General features: G+C 49.0%; 1 protein-coding gene across 1 annotated transcript in view; it reads left to right on the forward strand.

The window, feature by feature from the left end:
• The window catches only part of LOC141983736 (uncharacterized), a 58921-nt gene that overhangs the window by 32080 nt on the left and 1908 nt on the right, over window positions 1–24933 (forward strand). The window contains exon 5 of the mRNA XM_074946762.1: window positions 22122–22885. Coding sequence (XP_074802863.1) covers window positions 22122–22885 — 764 coding nt within the window. The remainder of the gene's footprint in view (window positions 1–22121; window positions 22886–24933) is intronic.

A 24933-nucleotide genomic window follows, 5' to 3' on the forward strand; every position in this document is an offset into this window, starting at 1 on the left:
CCTTCTGCATAACGCAGTCCCGAGAACTCAGCCAGCCTGTACGGAGCAAATCACAGGGCTAGGTGGTGGCTCTAAACAAGAGGGTGGGTGGGTGTTCTTTGCGGGGGGAGGGTTGCATTGCTCCGGGGGGAGCTCCCCAAAAGTTCCATGCTGAGGCAGACAGGATCTGCCCAGAAATGAGTGGCAGAGAAGTAACTGCTATGCCCTCCTGTATAGTACAGCATCTCCACCTTGGCCGTGCTGGCTGGTGCAGAAGAAGGCATGGCCATGACGCTGTCCCACCGCATTGGGAAAGCCAGCGTTGCTGCCCATGTTAGCCTCTAGCAGGAGCTCAGGATGGGCAATGGGAGGAGACTGTCCCCAGCACAGATGTGCACATGAGGAGGAGGTTTCTTGTACCCTCTTCCTCATCCTTGCACACCCACCCAGAGCTAGGGGCTGGGGACCATGTGCATGTACAAGGCCGAGCACCACATGGGTCCTATCCTGACTGGGACCTCTGGGGACTTCTGCAGATTCACAATATGCCTTCAGCGCCCTGTGAATTGCCTGGTAGCTACTACAAGAAGTGTGTTGGCTACTAACCCAACACGACAGGAATCACTATCTGCCTTTGCAACTAGCTCCCTGCTGAAGCAGATTGTGCAGTCAGCGCATGGCTTTTGCACTACTGTAGCACCTCATCCCAAAGCGCTTTTCCGTGTCCTTATACTACACAGGGCCAGTGAAGTGCAGCCACCTCTGGGGTGAATGATACACAGAAGAGGCGGGGGAGAGGGACATTTTGCCAGGAACGCCAGGGCAAATCCCTGCTCTTACGAAAAATCCTGTCGTATCTTTAACATCCACACGGAAGATGCAGGACCTACGTTTTTCAGGTCTCTGTGGAGTAGCCCTCACTGTGTACTGCATGGAACTCAGTGCATTGCTCTAAATGTCCTGGACGTAAATGTTTACGACATGCTAGGAAGACAGACAGAGCTACAGTACTATTCCCTGTGAAGTGCTCAGTCAATCCAGACAGGACTCATTGCTTCCAAGAGTCTGGGTGCTGTAGGCCTAGCACTGGGACCACCAAGCCAGCCCTTTTTGGGCCTGACCCAGCACCTCGCATCTGAACACACCCAGAAGTGGGGAAAGTGCAGATCCAGATTCACATTTACCAGATCAGGCCCATCCTTACCTTGGCCAAGATGCATTTAAATGGAGCCAGCTGGGCCTCTGAACTCCTGCTCTGTGTAACTCAAGTGCAAATTGCCGATCCTGGGTCTGTTTCAGCACCTGCTATCAAGGCTGGACAGGAGGCTTGGAAATGTATCAGAGCTGCCTTTAGGCTTTGGAGCTCACATGTTGAATGACCAGGGCTCTTGAGAAAGATCAGGGGCTAGCTGGTCATACCCCGAGGGGTGATGGAAAGTAGGCTCCATGCTGGCTGGCCACATGCTTGTTCTGAGCAGTTTCTTGTTTCTCTTCAACAGCCGTCCTATCTCTGGTTGTGATCTTGCAAACTAAGCAGAAACAAGCCTGGTCAGTCTTTGGATGGGAGACATCCAGGGAAAACCCCCAGTGCTGCAGGGAGAGGTGCGGGTGGTTCTGTAGGAGCCACTTTCCTCTGTGAGTCAGCAATGAGCCAATGCACAAGAGTGGTGTTTATGGGGATGTTGTGCTGGAGTTACCGTCTTTCAGCTGAGACCTACAACTGACACTTGTGGCCATTACCGATCCCATGGGGCTTTTTTGCAAGAGCAGGAGTTTTACTCTGAGCCAGCATCCAGCTCAGGCAGTTTCCCTTCTGCTGGTCTAAACTTCCTCTTATATGGCTTTGTGTGGGGAAGTTTGTTTGTTACTCCCACCTGTTGCATCATGTCTGTAATTAGATTGTAAACTCTTAGGCTCAGTGACCACATCACTGTGTGTCTTCTCTGAAGTGTCTGGCATGCTGGGTGGTGTTCTTCTCTGCCCTTTGTAATGCTGATGGCACAGAAGGGATGTACCATTCCACTCCAGCAACAGCTGCCTTGCTGTGATGAGTAGAGCAATTTCTATACACAGAGACCAAGCAGTTTGTGAAGTGCTTTGTTCAGGATGAAAGCCATTAGAGTAAACTCTGCAGGGCTATAACCTCTTCTGTGCAAGGATCTCCATGTGCTTTGCAAGCACACATGAGTTAAGCGTTCTAACCCCTCTCTGGGTGGTGGTGTTATCCTTTCCATTGCAGGTTATGTGACTTCTTTGAGGCTGCACAGCAAGTGTAACGCCGACAGATCCCAGTTGTCGACGGGCAGGATTGAACCGTGGACATCTGGAGCTTAGTGCATGAGTCTCTACAGCATGAGCTAAAAGCCAACTGGCTGTTAGCTAAGGCTGTAGAGCAGACTCATTAATTGCTCTCTAAGTGGTCTCGGTGCCACTAGGTGGGAGAGAACACCACTCCCAGGAGGTGAGTGTGTGGTAGCTCCATGGGCAGGGCCCAGATCCTTTGACTCTCAGAAATGTGCCTCACCAATAAGGCACCCTCTTCTCTTGGGAAGATATAATCTGGCTAATGATTATAGGTTCCCTTCTTTCAAGCCATGCCATATTATCCTGCAATGTGAACCGTGAGCAGATTCAGTTCTGCACCAACTTCAAAAAGGATTTTCCAAAAGCCATAAGAATGTCACCGTAAATTCACATAATCTCCTCATCTGAGCTGGAGAGCTGCGTGATCTGACAGTGCTGAGCCCAGTGCAGAGAAGGGAGCTGCAAATCTTTTCTCTGGTGGTGACCACGCTACTCGGTTGTATGTCAAGGCACCTCTGCTGCCTCAGCTTTTTAACCCCCCCCCCCCGCCCCCAGCCTTTTAGTACTCCCCACCACTTCCTGCCTGTGTGCTGTGAATGACTGTGTGTGGTAATGCAGTGTTGTAGCTTGTAGTCCTGTCGGTCCCAGACTATTGGAAGATAAGGTGAGGTAATATCTTTTATCAGATCAACTTCTGGTGGTGAGAGAGAGACATGCTTTTGAGCTACAAAGGGTCTATATCTACACAGTAAAGAAAAACTCGCAGCTGGTCCTTGCTAGCCAACGTGGGCTTATGGCTCTTGGGCTACAGGGGTGTTTCACTGCTGTGTAGACTTCCAGGCTTGGGATGTAGCCCAGGCTCTGGGTCCCTTCCACCCTGCAGGGTCCCAGAGTTTGGACTCTAACCCAAGCCTGGAAGTCTACTCAGCAATAAAATACTCCTGCAACCAGAGCCCTGCGAGACCGAGTCGGCTGGCACGGGCCAGCTGTGGGTTTTTCTTTGCTGTGTAGACATACTCGTAGCACTCTTCGCGAGGTCTGGGAAGGGTGCTAAGCGTGTCACAGCTAAATCCAAGACCAAACAGCTAGTTTAGCATAAGTGGGTTTGGAGTTGTCTGTAGTGGTCAGAGTCAGGGCCGTCCCTACCCATATGCAAAGTATGCAGCTGCGTAGGGCACCAGGAAATTTGGGGCACCAAATTTCCTGGTGCCCTACGCAGCTGTGTGCTGCTCCAGCCCCTGCTCCACCTCTTCCCCATGGCCCCCGCCCCTGCTCCGCCCCAGCCCCGCCTCCACTCCCCTGAGGACTGCAGCAGGGGTCGGGCGCCCTGCAGGCACTGGCAGTGATAAGAGCGACCCGGTCGCAGCCTGCTCTGCTCTGCCGGCTCCCAGCTGTGCCACTGGTGAGTGCTGGGGGGCAGTTTCCCCTCTGCCCTCCAGTCCCAAGGCTGGGAACCAGGGGAGCAGAGTGGAGCAGGCTGGGGCCAGGTCACTCCACTTCCCGCCGCCCCGTGAGTGCGGGGTCGGGTCTGCCCTGCCCCCTAAGCCCAGGGCCGCCCAGAGGGGTGGGCAAGTGGGGCAATTTGCCCCAGACCCCGGTCCCCATAGACAGGGTGGGGGCAATTTCGCTGGCAATTCGGCGGCGGGTCTTTCAGTCCCTCTCTTCCTCAGCAGCGGAAGGGGCCCCCAAAATTGCTTTGCCTCAGGCCCCCTGAATCCTCTGGGAGGCACTGCCTGAGCCTGCTCCCGCCTCCCCACAGAGGCCTGGGGCCAGCCCCCTCTCCCCTCCCACGGAGGCCTGCCCGCCCCCCCTCCCCCCACAGGGGGTGCTGCGTAGGGCACCAAAATGGCTAGGGATGGCCTTGGTCAGAGTGTTACAGAGGGTGAGACCTCTGGGGATGATGATCTGCCCAGGAAGTAGATGTCACGGTTAAGTTTTGCTTCCTTTTTCTTCATGTTGTGGAGTTTCCATTTCAGATGGTGAAATTTGATATCTTCTGTTGATCACTCTGTCCTCATCCCCAAAAGAAACCTGCACAACACTTTCAAAAACCAAGCCTGGGAGTTAAATTTATAACTTTGCTAGACACTGAAAATCCATAAAGACACTGCATTTGTGTCTTGTAACAACAATCTGTAACCGACTAACCTCCCTCTTTGGTCCTGTGTCTTACAGGGGTGTTAACGGGCCACTTCACCTTGAATGGCCCCTTAGAATACGTGCTAACTGCTTAGGCTAAAACATCCGTGTGACCTTGTATTTAGATATGACCCCTTTTTCCGCAGACCCGAAGGAGAGCTCTGTGTAGCTCCAAAGCGTGTCTCTCTCTCACCACCGGAAGCTGGTCCAGTAAAAGATATTACCTTACCCACCTTGTCTGTTATATTTACTTGTAGTGTGAAAAGAAAAGGAGTACTTGTGGCATCTTAGAGACTAATTTGGTACGATGTCCATCTGTTTGCATTTGGAAAGGAAGATGATGTCTGTCTGTATCTGTACGAGGTTTTTCATGAAGTTGATAGATTTCCACTCCATACTTGTAGCGTAGTATTCAGTCACTGGCTGGCTCTGTGTGCTTTGTAGAGCTCCAGTCAGGGTGGGTCACTGGTAAATCAGGAAGGCAAAGCTGGAACTCAAGCTGTGTGGAAGCCTGTTTGTTTGTGTCTGTAGCTAGTACCGGTTTTCTCTAATAAATGTTCCCTGTCTAAAGAGAACTGTGATTCCATCTATCATGATCCCATCAGGGGCAGGGACTCAGATTTCAGGGGAACCTGGTTTTCAACATCACTTTTCCCCCCTTTGTTTCAGAGTAGAGTGCCGTCCCGTCCCTTTGCAGAACCCTGAGAATTTCTCTTGCCCCCTTATCGCACCCCATACTGCAGCTACTCCCCTTCTGCCCAAGGGGGACTGGATGAGGCTCCATTTGGAGAACACTCGTGCTGTTTCTCAATCTGCTGAGTGATGCGAGGTGGTCCCTCTTCCCATGGGGGCTGCTCAGAGATTTGGGAACAAGAGACCAGAGCAGGGAGCCGAACCTGGCTCTTCAGCCTGGCTGTGCAGATCTTACCACCAGACAGTCAGGCCAGTCCCAGACTCAAACTGGAAAGCATTCAGAGAAGATCCACAGAAATGATTAAAGGACTGGAAAACCAGGCATACAGTGAGAGGCTCTAGGAGCTCAATCTTCATCTTATCAAAGAGAAGGTTAAGGGGTGACCTGATCACGGTCTGTAAGTACCTACACGGGCAACAGAAATTTTGGTACTAGCAGGCTCTTCAATCTAGCAGAGAAAGGTTTTATACAATCCAAGAACTGGAAGCTGAAGCTAGACAAATTCAGACTGGAAATAAGGCGTCCAATGTTGACCATGAAGGTAATTAGCCTTTGGAACAATTTACCAAGGGTCGTGGTGGATGCTCCATTGCTGGACATTTTTAAATCAAGACCAGGTGTTTTTCTAAAAGAGCTGCTCTAGTTCCAACAGGAATTAATTTCAGGGAGTTCTTGGTCTTGTGTTATGCAGGAGGTCCAACTAACTGATCACCATGGTCCCTTCTGACTTTATAACCTATGAAACCCTGCCGCTTCCTCTCAGAATTTCCTGGATCATTTGCATGGTATTTTCCAACTAATATTTATATGCTTGTTCCCAATCTTGTTAGATTGCACATGAAATCTGAAAATTCTTATGAAATGCATCTTTGTCCTCCCAGTAAACAGACAGGCAGTCGGGTAGTTTGTGAGTACTGGGCACCGTGTGCAGGTTTGTTATTGCGGACCTAGTCTGTGTGCCCTTTGTTATTGTAGAGTTACTTATGAGCACACAGTTGGATGCATCATTTGCTATTGTAGGGTCACTTGTGAGTTGTTGGCACAGATTACTCCATAAAGCAATTGCTTTCAGTGCTGATTTTTATTCTCTGTCTCCCTTGAGCTATACCAGGGGTGGCCAACCTGAGCCTGAGAAGGAGCCAGAATTTACCAATGTACATTGCCGAAGAGCCACAGTAACACGTCAGCAGCCCCACATCAGCTCCCCCACCCCGCTCCCAGCGCCTCCTGCCCACTGGCAGCCGATCAGCGCCTCCCCCTCCCTCCCTGCACCTCCCAGTCAGCTGTTTCATGGCATGCAGGAGGCTCTGGGAGGGAGGGGAAAGGCGTGAGGACACGGCAGGCTCAGGGGAGGGGGCGGGAAGGGGTGGAGTGGGGGCAGGGCCTGTGGCAGAGCCAGGGATCGAGCCGTGAGCACCCCCCGGCACATTGGAAAGTTGGCGCCTGTAGCTGCAGCCCCAGAGTCGGTGCCTGTACAAGGAGCCGCATATTAACTTCTGAAGAGCCGCATGGGGCTCCGGAGCCACAGGTTGGCCACCGCTGAGCGATACCAAAGTCCTGACTCTGTGTATGGCTTGCAGTCGCTGGCGTTGCTAGGATCAGAGAGAGCACAGAGCAGCCACAGCATAAGGAACTGATACCTTGCTGATATCTGACAAATACTGAAAGGCTTCAGCTGCCCCTGGCCTGGAGGTGAACATTACAGGACGCTTGATATTTATGCTTCTGGCTAAAACTCTTCTCAGCACCTGATCAGTATGGATGAAGGAAGACGTGCCTGAGAGCAAGGAAATAATAATGGAGTTTGTTACCAGTGAACAGCAGCTTCTTGCATTCCCTACCCTAGGAGCAGGACCAGGGAATGAAGCAGCCCAAGGGAATAAGATTTCAGGAGAGACGGTTTGGGAAAATTAAATCTGCAACCGAAGGGAGAATTAAAATTAACCTGTGGAGAAGAAGGCAGGGGAATCTCAGCAGACACAAGACCAAATCAAACTCCACAACCTCTGAAAAGAGATGCTCGGAACAAGCAGTGGCCAATGTGGCTGCAGCAGTGTCTGGTCAAGGAAGTAATAGTCAAATACCTCGACTGTGAGTGGAAAAGGCAATCAAAGCAGGTCTGAGAGTCAGTATCAAGGCGCAGGGAAAAGATAAGGGCAGGAAAAAATAGAGAGGCTCTAACAGGTATATTGAGGGAAGGAAACACTGAGTGGAAATTAGGCCAGTGAATGAAATGGAGATGAGAGTTTGATGACTAAAATGACTGAGATATTGACTCACTTTTTAAAATACCTGACGCTGACAATGACTAGAACAAAGCCGTTTAGAAATTTTGGAAGAAGGGTAGATGTTGTATAAATAGCTATTGATTTGGGACAAGGCAAGGGTCTGATTGCACTGGAACAAATCGTTAGCCACCTGGGAACACCAGCATTGTCACTAGGGCTGTGTCTACACGGCACAGTTAACCTCAGTGGACAGCACCCGAGTAAGTCTAGCCCAGGAGCGAGCGTCCCTACTGCAAAGTCCTACCTGCGTGTTCACTGGTTCTGTAGTTGCCCGGGTGTGGCTGGGGCCATAGCTCCTGGGTCTTTGTGCTGAGAAGCTTTAGGATTCTTTCCCAGTCAGTTATGTCAGTTGCAGGAGAGCTTGCCTGTCGTTCAAGGGACTTGTCGGAAGGCATTGGAGGACGGTCAGCACTAGAGACTTTGCAGGCACCCTCATTGCAAAGGTGGTGAATTCCATCCTGAATTAAAGTGGAACTCGGGCTCTAACCTACACTGCAGCCGACTGAGCTAGCCCAAGCTTAAAGCCCCTCCGTATCCAGGCCAAAGGTTTTTCTGTGTAGACAGTAGTGGGGTTAAGACTAAAACCCTACTAAAAGCCTGGGTTAACTGTACAGTGTAGACGTACGCTATACTGCGCTCCACTCTGCACTTCACAACAGAGCGAGAACTTGGATTCTCCTGCTCTAAAAGCACAGATCGCCACCATCGGAGGGAAAGGAGATTCTCCGTTAGCTGTTATCAGTCTAGGTACTTTGACACGCAGTAAAGCAGTTCTATTTATGACCCACTAGAGGGCCCTGCTACACTAGCACATTCACTTCACTAGCGTAATTCGTTATTGGTTTAGAAGAGTCTGTTCAGGAACAGTGGTGCTTCTAGCAGTCTCCTGTCAACTGTGGTTTCACAATGTCCCCTGCTCTGGGTTCTGTATTGGCCCGAAGCCATTCGACATGGGAAAGCTATTTTTAACAAAATAATAAATACATGTAACGCTCCAATAAGAGAAATCAATCTGCAGACTTAAAAATTCAAAGTCCACCTGCATATCAAACAAAAGGATAGTCGAGTGTGAGTTTCTTTTCTACTTACCTGTCCGCAATAATACATTATTTAGCGTTGTTCACATGATGGGAAGTGTTGTGGAGCAAAGTAGAGGCAGGGCGCTTGACAAAGAGAGGCCAAAGAGTGACTAGTGGTTGCGAATGCCCAATTTGAGATGTCTCAAGCTAATTCTCAGAGAGTGGGTGCTCAGCGCTTTCCGAAAATCAGGCCTGTTCTTAAGGAACCTCAAGTTGGGCCCCTGGAATCATTAGTCACTCTTGAAAAGAGCAAATTCTGTGGCACTTCATCAGGCAAAACTCCCCAAAATCTTACAGTTGAAATAAGGGGTTCTCAGGCTTTGTAACAAAGCAGTGCTCATCTTACTAGAGATTGCCTTATGGACACTTCACATTCTTTTCCTCATTGCCTGCCTGTCCCATTCACAACCATCCACGCCCTTCTCATTCACAATCTCATAATCTCCCTGTGGCAATTGCAACCATTGCTCATGCAGTAGAGTGATATTAGGACACTTGTGTATTGTGTGCTTTATTCATACAATTTAGCTGCCGAAAATTAGGAGGAGGAGCCGGCATCAGGTGACCAGCCGGTTCTCCGCACAGCACTCTGCAGACCTCAGCTGGGGGACCGCAGAGCCAACTAATAATAAATTATAAAGGGGCACCTTCCTTTTTCTGCCCATTGGTTGGTGAGGCCGCTGCCCAGGAAAGGAGCTTCAGAGGCAGGCGAGAGGAAGCTGTAAGCCCTGGGCTGGGGCAGCGGGAAGGGCAGGCTTTGTGATGACAGAGCTGGATTTAGATTTCAGAACAGGCTTGGGCAGGCAGTGGCTCCGAGGGGACTTGGTCTCGCCTCTCTGCTTACTGCACTGTGCTGAGACGCTGACGGTGTGTTCCAGGCCTGGCACCCCCCCAGCTCCCTGCTTTGGAAAGCTTTGAGTGTGAGCCCTGAGGGAAGGCAGAAGAGGGGAACCTTGTGACTTCCTGGCCTCTGGTCACTGGGTTTCTTCCAGGGAGTGTAGACGTGATGGGTAAGGAATAGGCATCGGACATGCAGGGCCCAGAACAGTGGCTGCTGCTGTTCCTGATGAATCATTGTGGTTTCCCTGTGAGACGCCTCACTGAGAAGATGATAGGTTGTTTTGGGAGCTAATTAGCAGGGAGCCTGGCTAAGCACCCCCTGGCTGGAGGGGGGGTCGGGGTGGGGGTGAGGAAGAGGGAGTTGTGCTGAGATGATTTCCCCAGAGGCTGCAGAACAGGAATGTAAACCCTGAGCACTAGTTAAAACTTAGGGGGGAACAAAAAGCCCAAGTGTCGCTTTGGCTGTCTGTGTTGTGTGCTGGGCGGTTCACAGTCTCTCTCCACCTGCCGCCTTGCTTGCGCAGTGCTGCGGGAGTGGTGTCTTGTGGTCTGGGAGCCAGGACTTCTAAAGTTCAAATCCCATCTCAGATGCTGCGTGTGGCTGGAGGCGTCTCTTAACCTCCCTGCCTGGATTTCAGGACATGCCCCAGGCTACCTCCCAGAGGTGCTGTGACTGCAGATCGGGGCGGGAAGGGGGGAGGAAGGGTGGTCGATAAGGTTAAGCAATGTAACTGCAGGATCAAAGCTCTAATGCGGGCCTCGCTGATTTCCTCTTTGAGTTTGTGGGTGTGTTACGTCCCCGCCCTGTGCCTCAACTTCCCCATCTATAAAAGGGAGATGACACCTCTCTGCTCTCACAAAGGAGCTTTGAAGTTTAGCTCATTAATATCTGTGAAGAGCTTTGAGCTCCTCAGAAAGTTCAGGTTTCAGAGTGGTAGCCATGTTAGTCTGTATCAGCAAAAACAACGAGGAGTACTTGTGGCACCTTAGAGACCAACAAATTTATTTGGGCATAAGCTCACGAAAGCTTATGCCCAAATAAATCGGAAAGTTCAGTGTATGATTTTAGCAGCTGTTGTCTATGAAGCTTGAAGTTCCGTCTTAGAAATGGCCTCAGACATTAATCTCTGACTTTCACGAGCTATTGGCCACTAACTCCACTGTGGGGTGGAAGTGGGGAAGGGGTTGGGAAGTAAGTAGTAGGCGGGTCTGTAAGGTCGAATATCCCGTGACCTGCCATGGGCCCAGCAGACTTTTCCAGTCACAGCCCCAGTGATCGGAAGGGACAAATGCTGCTCCCTGTACAGCTGCAGCATCTTGAACAACCAGGCCACTTGCTTTAGTCTAATCTCCCACCATGGAGGGGATCGGGAGTGCCTTCTTGCATAGCCAGGATTCAGCCCTGACCCAGGCTCTGTGCTGCTCGTGACATGCACTTGTGCATTCGGCCACGCTAAGGGGTTACAGTCGGGTCCTCCGCCTCATTACGCTTGCCTCTTTTCCTGGAGGGGAGAGCACTTGACAAGCCCCTGCTCTTCTCCCCCCGCCCGCCTTGGTCTCAGTGACCCCTTTAGGTGGCTGAAGAGACTTCTAAAGGAAGAGAAACCTTTTTAGGGTGGTGTTGGCCCCTTTAAGCCGGGGCGGTGGTGGAATTTTGGTTCCCTGACGGTGGAGCTATTTGGTGCCTCTCTCTTGGTGCCAGTGTGGCTGGGAAGGGGGAGAGGGGAGACAGCGTGCTGCTAACAGAATTAACATATGCCCACCCAGTCAGTGACCACGGAAAACAACGAGGGCAGTTGGCAGCTCTCCCGTCAGCGGCGTGACAGCCTGCTCTGAGAAGAAGTGACCCTGGGATCAGAAAAGCCTTTGCGGTCCAGAGAGAGCAGCGAGAGGCAGAATAACCCTCTGGTCCGTTGGGAGGTTCAGGTCGTTGGCCCTAACCTCTGGACTAGCGTCTGGATGCGTGTTTGTGCGTGTTGTTGGCTGGGTTAGGCGTGTGGTGGTTATTTTTAGTTGCGGCTATATTTGCATTGAATTGGAGCCAGTGGATCCTGACCCCTGCCATGTGACAGGAGGTGTTAATCTTTAGTAACCTTGCCCCATGCCAGGCAATAAAGAGCTGACTTGACTTATATCAGTGCTGCTCTGTGCCACACTCTTATTCCACCTTCTGGGATTGGCTCCTTGGTACGAGTCTCCTGCAATAGACTGAGCAGTTAATACAGAGACAGTGTAAACATGGCTGGGCCTGGGAGAGCCACAGCACTGTCTCAACCACATGGGGTTTGCTTTGCTGGAAGAAACCTTTCAGCATCTGTGGGTTTGGAAGGGTGCGGGGGAGAGTGTGTGCGTTCGTTGCTCATCGGGTCGTGCCCGGTAGTACAGGATGGGTGCAGTTTTGGAGACAAGCAGAGCCTTGGCTGGGACACCTTGGTTCTGCAGGCCCCTGCTTGCTTCCTTTCTCTCTCTCTAATCTCAAAGCTTCGAAAGGCTGTGGCTGCTGGCACTGCTCACGCTGTGATGTGTGATGTTCAGTGCTGCTCCGGGGAAGAGCACGCAGCAGGATCCAGGCCAGACAATGGTAGTGATTTGACATGAGGATGGTGGTGGCGTGTATGTCTGTTATATTCCAGCACTCAGATTCGTGCACCAGTAATCTGGTCTGGATTACCAGACCGTAATACGCAACAGCCAATTATATCCTATTAACCTGTGAGGGATTAGTTTATAAATAGACCTATGCCCGCTTTTGTATGAATTCAAGATCCCTATTAGATAATTGCATGAAAGTTACAAAGAGACACTGCAAATGTGCGATGAGTGACTGAGACGTTCCCCACCACCCCTCTAACCAACCCAAGGCTCCCGACATTGACCTAACCTGCACCTCTGTTTGGCAAATGCCCTGCCTGCTCACATGGGTACAAAGGTGACTTGATCTTGCACCACAGGGGTTAAAGTGAGGCTGGGAGTTCAGCTCCTTCTCTTCTGCTAAAAGCAGCAGGAGCCCTCCATCACTCGTAGGTGTGGGTGAATTCCCTCTCCTCTGTGGCTGGTGCAGTGAGAGTTCCCCCCCCATTTCAATCCATGGTTGCCTCCCCTCTGCATGTAGTACTGAAGGTCAGAGCCTTTCAGCTCCCATTCTTGTTGGAAAAGTATCTGGTATGTGGAGTCAGGGTATATTGTTAGTGTAATTTATTTGTTTACTCGCATACACAAGTCCTGGAACAGAGGTGGTCACAAACAGCATGCACGCAAACTCCTCCGTCAGGAATCTCAGCTCAAACACCAATGCTAAGGTGGATAGAAAGCTCTAAGGTGGATAGAAAGCTGGGTAGATTGTCGGGCTCAACGGGTAGTGATCAACAGCTCGATGTCTAGTTGGCAGCCAGTATCAAGTGGAGTGCCCCAGGGGTCGGTCCTGGGGCTGGTTTTGTTCAACATCTTTATTAATGATCTGGATGATGGGATTAATTGCACCCTCAGCAAGACCCTAAACTGGGGGGAGAGGTAGATATGCTGGAGGGTAGGGATAGGGTTCAGAGTGACCTCGACAAATTGGAGGATTGGGCCAAAAGAAATCTGATGAGGTTCAACAAAGACAAGTGCAGAGTCCTGCACTTAGGACGGAAGAATCCCATGCACCGCTATAGGCTGGGGATGGACTGGCTAAGCAGCAGTTCTGCAGAAAAGGACCTGGAGATTACAGTGGAAGAGAAGCTGGATATGAGTCAACAGTGTGCCCTTGTTGCCAAGAAGGCCAACGGCATATTGGGCTGTATTTGTAGGGGCATTGCCAGCAGATCGAGGGAAGTGATTATTCCCCTCTATTCGGCACTAGTGAAGCCACACCTGGAGTATTGCGTCCAGTTTTGGGCCCCCCACTACAGAAGGGATGTGGACAAATTGTAGAGAGTCCAGCGGAGGGCAACGAAAATTATTAGGGGGCTGGGGCACATGACTTATGAGGAGAGGCTGAGGGAACTGGGCTTATTTAGTCTGCAGAAGAGAAGAGTGAGGGGGGATTTGATAGCAGCCTTCAACTACCTGAAGCGGGGTTCCAAAGAGGATGGAGCTCGGCTGTTCTCAGTGGTGGCAGATGACAGAACAAGAAGCAATGGTCTCAAGTTGCAGTGGGGGAGGTCTAGGTTGGATATTAGGAAAAACTATTTCACTAGGAGGGTGAAGAAGCCCTGGAATCGGTTACCTAGGGAGGTGGTGGAATCTCCATCCTTAGAGGTTTTTAAGGCCCAGCTTGACAAAGCCCTGGCTGAGATGATTTAGTTGGGGTTGGTCCTGCTTTGAGCAAGGGGTTGGATTAGATGACCACCTGAGGGCTCTTCCAACCCTAATATTCTATGATTCTATGAATGCCCAGTTCCCAGGGAGCAGCTCTGCCCCAAAACCTGACTCTGGTTAGAGAGAGCCTGGCACAGACGAAACTCCCTTGCGGCTTGCCCCAAAGCAACTAAAGACTGGACATTGCTTTATGTTAAGAAATAGAATTTATGGGACTACATGAAACGCCGCCATCCAGTGACTCAGGCTGTAACACTACTTTTAACCACAGCTTGTTCAGACTATGTTCAGCTTTCTGGGTGCATGAGCCTGTGAGTCACCAACTGAGGAACTAGGCTTTGAGCAACCCTAAATCAGATGAGCAAGTAGATTCTATTTTTCAGCAACAACAGGGCACTTAGGTAAAAGGGTGAGGACTTTTGGGGTATGTTAAATACTGGGCCAGTGCCTCAGAATTCAATTAAGTCTCTTTCAAAGGCTCTTTCGTCTTTAGGTGAACAAACCTGCCTAGCGTACAGCTTTGCTGAGCACCAATGTTGACAAATCCCGTATGGGTAGTAGAGAGCCCCTTCTTAAATAAATATTTGACTAAAGAAATAAACTCACTACAAGAATCAACATTCTGCGGCCTGTGGACTTGAATACTGTGGTCCTCCATGGTTAGGAAGAATAGACCTGCTAAGCAAATGTTAGAACCTGCCTCGGCCTGATCCGCGTCTGTGCTACACAGAGTGTGCCGTGCTCCAAGATGAAGACCTGGCAGTGAAGGAAACAGGTCCCAGAAATAGCCTTGCTGGACCAAATCCTCTCTAGTCAGGGAGAAGGTTTTGCACATACCACGCAGCCTGTTTGTTTGTTTTGCAGAGAGCCTTCATTTTAATAAGGGGGTCGAGGGATATTTGGTCATTGCTTTATGTCACTGCGGTAGATGCTAGCCAGGCTTCCCCTTGGTCCCTGTTGGAGCCAGGGGAGAGCCAGCAGTGGCTCTTCAGCCTGTTGTGTCTACAGGGGCCCCAGGAAGCCATTCGTTTCCCCTCCTGCCCACACTGCTAGTGCATGGAGGAACAGGCAACATCTTTGTGTCTCCTCCTCTGTCTTCTGGTGCCCTGGCTGACCAGAGGGAGCTGGCAATGGCCATCAAGCACAGGGACTGTTCAAGTCCAGAGCCCTATAAGTGTAGGTTACAGTCAGTACAGCACAGAGCAGCAATGAAGGGGCATTGCGAATGTCCTTGCCTGAGGTGGCGGTAACACCACAGATGATTAAGAAGGGATGATCCTGTGCAGTTTTTACCATTTTTGCTGTTTGTTTCTTCTCTTGTCCTGTTAACTTTAGACAACAAAAATAGGAACATAGGAATTGCCAGAGCAGCTCAGACCACTCACCCATGTGTCCCAATACCCCCTCTCTGAGAGTGGCCAGTACTAGCTGCTTCAGGGACAGATACAAGACACTTTATCACAATGTAGGCAGTGATCGTTCCCCTCTATTCGACATTGGTGAGGCCTCATCTGGAGTACTGTGTCCAGTTTTGGGCCCCACACTACAAGAAGGATGTGGATAAATTGGAGAGAGTCCAGCGAAGGGCAACAAAAATGATTAGGGGTCTGGAACACATGACTTATGAGGAGAGGCTGAGGGAACTGGGAATGTTTAGTCTACGGAAGAGAAGAATGAGGGGGGATTTGATAGCTGCTTTCAACTACCTGAGAGGTGGTTCCAGAGAGGATGGTTCTAGACTATTCTCAGTGGTAGAAGAGGACAGGACAAGGAGTAATGGTCTCAAGTTGCAGTGGGGGAGGTTTAGGTTGGATATTAGGAAAAACTTTTTCACTAGGAGGGTGGTGAAACACTGGAATGCGTTACCTAGGGAGGTGGTAGAATCTCCTTCCTTGGAAGTTTTTAAGGTCAGGCTTGACAAAGCCCTGGCTGGGATGATTTAATTGGGGATTGGTCCTGCTTTGAGCAGAGGGTTGGACTAGATGACCTCCTGAGGTCCCTTCCAACCCTGATATTCTATGATTCTATGATAAGATAACCCGTCCCCAGGGATGTTTCTTGTGCTCTGGAGCCAGAGGGTTTAGATCCCTTCCCAAAGTCTTGTTAGCTCTTTTATCATTAATTATTATAGCTCTGGATGTTATTCATAAATTCCCAGGCGAGAAGGGACCACTGTGATCAGCTCATATGTATAACACAGGCCATAGGACTGCCCTGAATTAATCCCTGTTTGAACTAGAGCGGATCTTTCAGAAAAACATCCAATCTTGATTTTTTAAAGTTGCCAGTGATGGAGAATCCAGAATGACTCTCAGTAGGTTGTTCCAATAGTTAATTACCCTCCCCGTAAAAAAAATTTGCCTTATTTCCAGTGTGAATTTGTCTAGCTTCAACTTCCAGCCATTGAATATTGTTAGACCTGTTTCTGCTAGATGGACGGCCCACGCCCTAAATTTTAGTTTCCTGTAAATACTTATAGACTGTGATCAAGTCACCCTTAACCTTTTCTTTGATAAACTAAACAGACGGAGTGCCTAGAGCCTCTGTGTGTTTTCCAATCCTTTTATCATTCTCATGGCTCTGCTTTGAACCCTCCACCATCGAAATCCTGCTTGAACTGTGAACGCCAGAACTTCTATTGTTCTTCACATAAATGTCCCATTCCTTCTTTTTGAACCCTCCTAAACCCTTGGCCTCAATAATACTTTGTGGCAATGAGTTCCACAGTCTAATTATGTGTTTTGTGAACAAGTATTTTCATTTAATTAGTTTTGAATTTGCTGCCTTTCAGTTTTATTTAATGTCCCCTTAGTTCTGGACTGGTCCATAGAACTTTTGTTTTCTCGACGTTCTCACTTTTTAGCACTCCTGTATTAGCATAGCACTGCGATGTCTGGGTTGCAGTTGCTGCAGAGGCATATTTTAAATCCGAACCCCTCCAAAATTTGCTTAAAAAAATATGGAAATATTTCTAATGGTCATAGGACTTATAGTCGCCTGTTTCTATAAAACCTGAAAGCTGTGCCTACATAGACATTTAGAAGGAGTAATGGTCTCAAGTTGCAGTGGGGGAGGTTTAGGTTGGATATTAGGAAAAACTTTTTCACTAGGAGGGTGGTGAAGCTCTGGAATGGGTTACCTAGGGAGGTGGTAGAATCTCCTTCCTTAGAGGTTTTTAAGGTCAGGCTTGACAGAGCTCTGGCTGGGATGATTTAGTTGGTTTTGGTCCTGCTTTGAGCAGGGGGTTGGACTAGATGACCTCCTGAGGTCCCTTCCAACCCTGATATTCTATGATTCTATGAATTATTACTCCACTTCCTTAGCCAAAAGACCAATAAACATTTACTGATGCTCAAATAACAGATTAATTCCAGCTGTTACGATTAGTTTTTTGTAAGTGGGATACACAAATTTACCCAATTTTCATAAATGTAACATTCTAAAATAACATTTAAAGAAGGAAAAAACAGAATATGGGTTTGTATCACTATTAATGCTTTTTTGATGGTAGTGATTGAAGACCCCATATGAGATCAAAGCCCCATTGTACCAGGCACTGTACAAAGGCATAATAAGACACAGATGCTTCATAAGAACGGCCATACTGGGTCAGACCAAAGGTCCATCTACCCTAATATCCTGTCTTCTGACAGTGGCCAATGCCAGGTGCTTCAGAGTGAATGAACATAACAGGTAATTATCAAGTGATCCATCCCCTGTTGCCATTCCCAGCTTCTGGCAAACAGAGGCTAGGGGAACCATCCCTGCCTAAAGATCTTGCAGCCTAAATGGAAGGAGAAAGAAAGTGTTTTCATCATGCCCATTTTACAGCTCTGGAACTGAGGCACAGATGGATTAAGTGACTTATTTCAGGAAAAAGCAGCAAGGAGTCCTGTGGCACCTTATAGACTAACAGATGTATTGGAGCATAAGCTTTCGTGGGTGAATACCCACTTCGTCGGATGTATTCACCCATGAAAGCTTACGCTCCAATACGTCTGTTAGTCTATAAGGTGCCACAGGACTCTTTGCCGCTTTTACAGATCCAGACTAACAAGGCTACCCCTCTGATACTTATTCCAGGAAGACTGTGGGAGAGCTGGGAATGGAACCCAGCTCTTGCAGTGCTCAGTGATGTAACCACTAGCCCAGCCTTCCACTTTGTGCTGTATTTATTGGGCCCAAATTTGTTTGAGAGTTTGTCCTCGCTTTTTTTTTTTTTTTTAAATAGAGATTCTAGGTGGATTTTGTTAAACAGGTTTCACTGAAATCTCTAATTGATTCTAACATTCCCACTTTCTGTTGGTGTACAGGGAACTTTTCTGGTGAATTGCAGAGTCTGTAACAGGCTGGCAGTTTGCCTGAAACACCCCTTTCCTGCTATCGGGTGTTTGATCCTGCCAGGAAAGCGTGAAGTGGGTTCTGCTGACTCACTGAGGCAGATGGCTTGTCACCTGGATATAAGAACATAAGAACGGCCATACTGGGTCAGATCAAAGGTCCATCTAGCCCAGTATCCTGTCTTCCAACAGTGGCCAATGCCAGGTGCCCCAGAGGGAACGAACAGAACAGGTAATCATCAAGTGATCCACCCTGTCGCCCATTCCCAGCTTCTGGCAAACAGAGGCTAGGGACACCATCGCTGCCCATCCTGGCTAATAGCCACTGATGGACCTATCCTCCATGAACTTATCTAGTTCTTTTTTGAACCCTGTTATGGTCTTGGTCTTCACAACATCCTCTAGAAAGGAGTTTCACAGGTTGACTGTGAGTTGTGTGAAGAAATACTTCCTTTTATTCGTTTTAAACCAGATGCCTATTAATTTCATTTGGTGACCCCTAGTTCTTGTGTTATGAGAAGGAGTAAATAACACTTCCTTATTTACTTTCTCCACAGCAGTCATGATTTTATAGACCTCAATCATCTCCCCCCTTAGTCGTCTCTTTTCCAACCTGAAAAGTCCCAGTCTTATTAATCTCTCCTCATACGGAAGTCGTTCCATACTCCTAATAATTTTTCTTGCTCTTTTCTGAACTTTTTCCAATTCCAACATATCTTTTTGAGATGGGGCGACCACATCTGCACGTAGGATTCCAAGGAGGCAATATGATATTTTCTGTCTTACTGTCTATCCCTTTCCAAATGATTCCCAACATTCTGTTTGCTTTTTTGACTGCTGGTAATGACTCTCCAGAAAAAGAGGATCTAGGGCGTGGGTTGAGCACGCCTCAGGGAGGAATCCTAGGAACAGCCAAGCCTGGGGAGGACTGATCAGAACTTTGTTGTATTATTGTTAACCAAATCCAGGAAGGGTGTGAGTTTTAGCTTGACACAGAGTGTGGATTGTATTTCAGAGCAGGTTGGGAATGGCACATACCCGCTGTATTCCATTGCTTCTTGGCAGCCAGGTACTGGTAATGGGATTCTATAAAGTGCTGACCTCATTTGACTAGATCTTTAGCCTTCTTGAAGGGTGGCTGTTTAATGCCCATTGATTTATGGGGCTACTTTAAAGCAATCAGTTAGGAGGTGGGATCACCTCTTGGAGGAGATTTACTGTATCTCTCAGTTTTTGCTGGACTGGGATCTCTGCAGATTTGAATCTTCTGTTGAAATAAATGCAAATAGGGCGCAATACACCCTTGTGCACAGGGCCAATTTCTGTGCACCATGTAATCCCACTGGATCCTTCAGCATGGATGGTCCTATGCTGGCCCTCTGCGGACCATAGGTTCCCAGTCGGGGCTCACAAACGGGTGTTAGGGCATGACCCCTCTGCCCTTCCAGTACAGCAGAGTGACCCGAAAACCCTCCCAATCCCGAGTTTTCCCAACACCATCATCTGCCCTGTGACAATCTGCTGAGTTTTCCCAGAATTGAGAGTTACTGTGTTATCCCCTCTCAGCAAGTCAGAGTTTTGCTGTGTGACAACTCCTGATGCATCAGCTTGTCTGCCTTACCAGCAAACTCTTCAGGGCTCTGACAGCCCAGACCTTGCCTTGTAGGTAACAAACAACAAACCCCAATTCCTGAGTTCCCCAGAGACATCTCCCTGTGGTGTCCAGCCCTCTCCTGGAACACTCCCGGAAATTATTCAGTTTGTTACTCCTTTAAAGAGACAATATGCTACAGCTCGTAAATTTAACTGGGGTTTGACAAAGACTCTTATTTAATCACAGGCCTGAACTGGTTTATAGTAAAAATCATGGGTTTAACTGATCCCAAGTATAAGGAGTAAAGACAGAAATGGTTACAAACACAAGTAAAAACTATATTTCTAAGGCTAAAACTTAATTTCAGCAAGTTACAATCTTTGCCTAGGCAGGTTTCTCACCTGTGTTCGGTTCCCAGAGAATTCAGCCCCCTTGGGTGAAGGATCCAATGTTCTGTGATTCCAAGAACTCTGGCCCCTTTAATCCCCCAAGTGATGGCTACCAAAGTGCCTTTCTGTCGCTGCTTATATCTCCCAAAGTTCATTGACCCTGTTACAAGAGGCAGAAATGCTTCCTGCTGTCCTTCCTTTCCTGTGGTCTTCCCATCTCCCTGCTGATTCGTATGTAAATACAGCCTCCATTGTTTTGATTCCACAATGCTTAATTTACTTTGCAGACAGTTAGATTGCTGCCTTCCCAGGGAGGAAAACTCTGGTTAAAGCATGATAGCAGTGAGTATCCATAATTCCTCCCGTAGTGGTAATACAGACAGTTCACAATGACGTTAATCACCAGAGTGTCGCAGGCTTTCATAAAAGACCTTATTCTATACACTTTTATAGTACAGTAATAGTGTGTACAATCACAGGTTTCAGAGTAGCAGCCATGTTAGTCTGTATTCACAAAAAGAAAAGGAGTACTTGTGGCACCTTAGAGACTAACCAATTTATTTGAGCATAAGCTTTCGTGAGCTACAGCTCACGGTGTTAGTCTGTATTCGCAAAAAGAAAAGGAGTACTCAAATTTATTTGAGCATAAGCTTTCATGAGCTACAGCATCCGATGAAGTGAGCTGTAGCTCACGAAAGCTTATGCTCAAATAAATTTGTTAGTCTCTAAGGTGCCACAAGTCCTCCTTTTCTTTTTGTGTACAATCAGTTGATTCAGTCTTCATAGCCCAAAAATTCTTTGACATGTATTCCTTGAAAAGCAAGCCTAGACCAAGCTTCTCTCTCCTGCTGGAATGGAGATGCTGAGCTGCCGTCCCAAAGTTCATTGACCCTGCGTCAAGAGGCAGGAGGTCTCCCTGGCCTGCGCTTGCCATCCCCTGTTGAGATTGCTAAGTATTCATCTTTCCCCACTTGCTGTCTTGAAGGCTTTGTTTACCTTGCATATAAACATTCTTTTCTTTATCTTTGGTCACACCTTGCCTCACTTACAGTAGAGACACATTCAAGAAGGTGGAACCACATTCCTTTGTCTAGGATGAGGTACCTTGTGGGGTACTTCTAAGAACATATTTTCAGCATAACTTTGTAGTTTTACGTATGTTACCCATTTGTACACCACACAATAATATTAATGAGCAGTGAGTTATGAATCTTCCAGTGATCTATTACATGCCACCTTTTGCATATATAGCCTGACAACAGTGTTAGGTGTAGTGAGTATGTCAGGCCTGAAGAGTGGCTGACTCAGAGTAGTGGGCCACCAGTGCCACTTGGTGTCACAGACAGGGATTCCAGTTAGATGGGCTGAGGTCGTGGAAGGGTCCTGGCAAGGAAATGGTGGAAAACCACTGCCACAGGGCATTTATTTTTGTGTGTTCACTCAGTCCTTTTTAAATTAAGGAAGTTCAGTCCAAACATCTTGTGCTGCTGGAGCACTATGGCCAGGGATTTAAAAACCCAAATCAGGCAATTTAAATTTAAACCCACATCAGTCTTGCCCATGTTTGAACCTACACTAAACAACATGCACAGCTACCCAAGGTTACTACCTTTGAACAAGGAAGGTTGACGTAGGACCAGGACATTTGAGTGCTCTGATTTTCGTGCATTTAAACTCTCAGCCATAAGACTGCATTAACGCAAGATTGTCTTGCACTGATTCTGTGCAGAGCTGTGAATAAACATCTTGTCATCCTTTACAGCCATCTTGAGAGAGGGAGTGTGATCCCTCTTCCCACGTCGCACTCTGGCAGCTGGAGCGACTCCCGTCCTAGACACACATTGTCTTAAATATGCTGAGGATGACTTGGCACCCAGGAGATTAGCCCTAGGACGTACCCAGGGAGTCATAGGGTTGCTAAGGGATTATGGAGAAAGAAACTGATCCTGGAGGGGCTTGAGAGTTTGCAGTGATGCATGGGGGCAACAGGGTGCAGACACCCCCATCCCAGGTACGTTGCTTGATATCGTGCTGCAATTCTCCACCTACCCAGCAGAGTTTGCTCACCCAGCTGGTTTTCCGCTTGTTGCAGTTGCCTCGTTTGTCCTACTTCAGTTTAATTAAAACGAGGAGCATGCATTTGGCTCAGTCTTTCATTCTGCTTTTCTTTCTGCAGGCAGCTCTTTGCCCAGCGATCCGGGAGCACCAGCCCAAAGGCAGACAAATGGCTTCACTGGAAACGCCCATCCTCAGCCAGGAGGCTCCAGCTGCACAAAGGATTTGGACTCCTCTCCAGCAAACCATCGAGGGGAGAGGGAATCCAGAGCATCGGCCGCAGGTGTCTTGGGAAGTAGCTCCCCAGTGGCATCTCAGGAAAATTCAACTGCCATAGAGTCTTTGCAGCTCCGGGAGCTCCCAGCGACTCCAGGGGATATGCAAGTAACGACTGCAGAGCAGCTTAGTTCCAGTCAGGACGCATATGGTCCAATCTACGAAAGCATCAGGTATAAAGGAATCACGTGCTCCCGAGGGAGTTTGTACGAACTAAGTGCTGGCACTGCAGAAGGCCCTAATATGACCTCAGGCCATGCTACTGCAGGGGGTGAGGAGAGTGAGCCAGGGGAAACACTGCCACGATGCAATAGCAAACAGGAGCAGCTGGTGGCTGATGATTCCAGGGGGGACCCCGGGAAGTCACCTCAGGAGTGGCAGGAACTCGCCTTGGAGGAGGATGCTGTGAACGAGTCCTTGACTGAAAGGGAGAAGAAGCTCAGGGCGATGTACGCGCGAGTGTGTAAGAAATCCAAGTCCCTCGGGCTCTCACAACCTGCAAGCCCAGACGCTTCCACAGAGCCGGAAGAGGAGGAGCCTCCGCCCCTACCAGAAAAGCACTTGGATGTGATCTATGAAACCCTGGGGAGCCTGGGGTCTGAGACGCAGGTAATGCGGGGTGCCCTCTGCCTGGCCTGATGTTCAGCGGGCCCTGAGTTCCCTGAACATCTGCTGCCCTCTCGCCTGCAAGGTTCTGTTTCATCTAGGCTGGGATTTCTCCCTGCTCCCCCTTCTACAGACGTTTCCAAGGGGAGGCTTTTGGCTGTCTCCTTCTCTGTCGGCTAGGAGCCTCAAAGGAATATTTGAGCTGCTACCCTGCTGTGATCTTATCAGCTCTCCTAAGCTCCCCAGGGCTGGACCTGGCCAATACTTGGTTGGAGAAGTCTGCCAGATGCTAAAGGGAGTGTCATTTGGCACTCAGTATGTACAACTCCTTCCCAAGTCTGTGCTAATTGAATGCCCCACCATGGTGCTGGGGGCACTCTGTGGCTGGAGATGCTGTCTGATGGATGGGATGTGAGCAGGATCCTGGATGTTGTGTAGTTAAAGATCCCATGGCATGGTAGTTTCAGCAAGGATGGGGTGTTAACCCCAGTCTCCTGGCTAAATTCCGTCTTGGGGAATTGCATCCTGACCTGTGAATTCGCTCTGAAATCTCCCCTCTCCCTCCAGTCAGACACTCCTTCTCCTCTTGGGGCCGGATCCAAAGCCCAGTGAAGTTAATGGAAAGCTCCTCATTGACGCCAATGGGCTTTGGATCAGGCTCTTGCTGCACTGAGCTTAAACATCCCCCAGTGATTGAACTATAAAGCCACCTTTCTTTCTGAGTCGGCACCACTATCATCAAGGCCCCTGTTTGGTTTCGGTTTTTTTTTCTCTTGTAACTGTGTAGCCCAGCCTGTGGCTCTCCTCTCTCCCTCTCTGAGGCCTGTTCCTTATTCTGGAGTCAATCTCAACCCACGCCCCGCAGACCTGAGGTTATCTCGCTGCTGCCCTGTACATTCTTTGCACCAGAAATGCTGATTTGGGACAGTGGCCATAGAGGAAACACGCTGCTAGATGAGTGAAGCCCACGTGGTTTCGGGGCTATCCATAAATTGCATAACACAGTTTGTGGTGATTTTTCAAGACCCACCGACCCCCTTATAACCCGGAAACAAGCACTCATGCAAAATTAAGGACCCAGCTACCGCCCAGTGTGTTATGTAATTTAATTTCCCTGCGCTTCTGGTTCATGTGTCCCCCGTTCTGCACCTTGATCCCATCTTCTCAGGAGGTTGAGAGCTATTTGCGGGGAGGAGAGGGGAGACCAGGATGAGAGGAGGAGGGGAGGGGGCAGAGCAGGAGCTGGAGAGAGGCATTGGAGGTGGAGGGGATGGGGAAGGCTGAACAATTTAGGAGGAGGGGCAATGGCACACTGAGGGGGTAGGAGGGACAGTGGCATGAGGGAGGAGCTAGCTGAACTAACCTCAGTATTACTGAGTCAGTAGCTAGCTTTAACTTTGCAGCACCGGCTGGTGGGTGAGCTTGGGACCTCTCCAGTAGAATCCTGCACATCAGCCCAGCTCTGAAGCTAGGAAATGACATGTGGTGGGAGAAGGGGTGAATCCAGAGAACCCACTTCAAATAAAACAGGGCAGAAATCCTATCTGAAGTCAATGGGGCAGACTTGGGTGCTGGTGTGAACAGGTGAGGCTGCATGGACATCAGCCCTGAATTTGTGCTCAGAAGGTCCCGGGGGTGGGGGGGTGGGGAGTTCACATCTCTCCCATGATGTGCTGGAGAAAAGTTGGGTTCTTTTTTCTTTTTACCAAGCTGAGACAGGCCTTTGATCCACAAGCAGCTCTGACTGTGACCCATCCAACTTGCTGGCATGTACACTAAGCATCACACCTACAAAAGCTCAGTCACAAGATATGGGCTTGATGCAGGACTCGGTGAGGTTCTCCACCCAGCCTGTGTTATGCAAGAGACTAGATAATCCCAATTGTCCCTTCTGGCCTTAAAACCTATGACTCTACCTCCCCAAAGCTCTGGCCTGACCTGAGCAGGTGTCATCCCTTGCCAGCATTCCCCTTCAATAGATGGGAAAACAGAGACAGAGGAGGACCTCATGAACATGCTGAGCTTTCTACAGGAAATCAGCAACACGGCAG

The sequence above is a fragment of the Natator depressus genome, chromosome 3, assembly GCF_965152275.1.
Source record: "Natator depressus isolate rNatDep1 chromosome 3, rNatDep2.hap1, whole genome shotgun sequence".
NCBI lineage: Eukaryota > Metazoa > Chordata > Testudines > Cheloniidae > Natator > Natator depressus.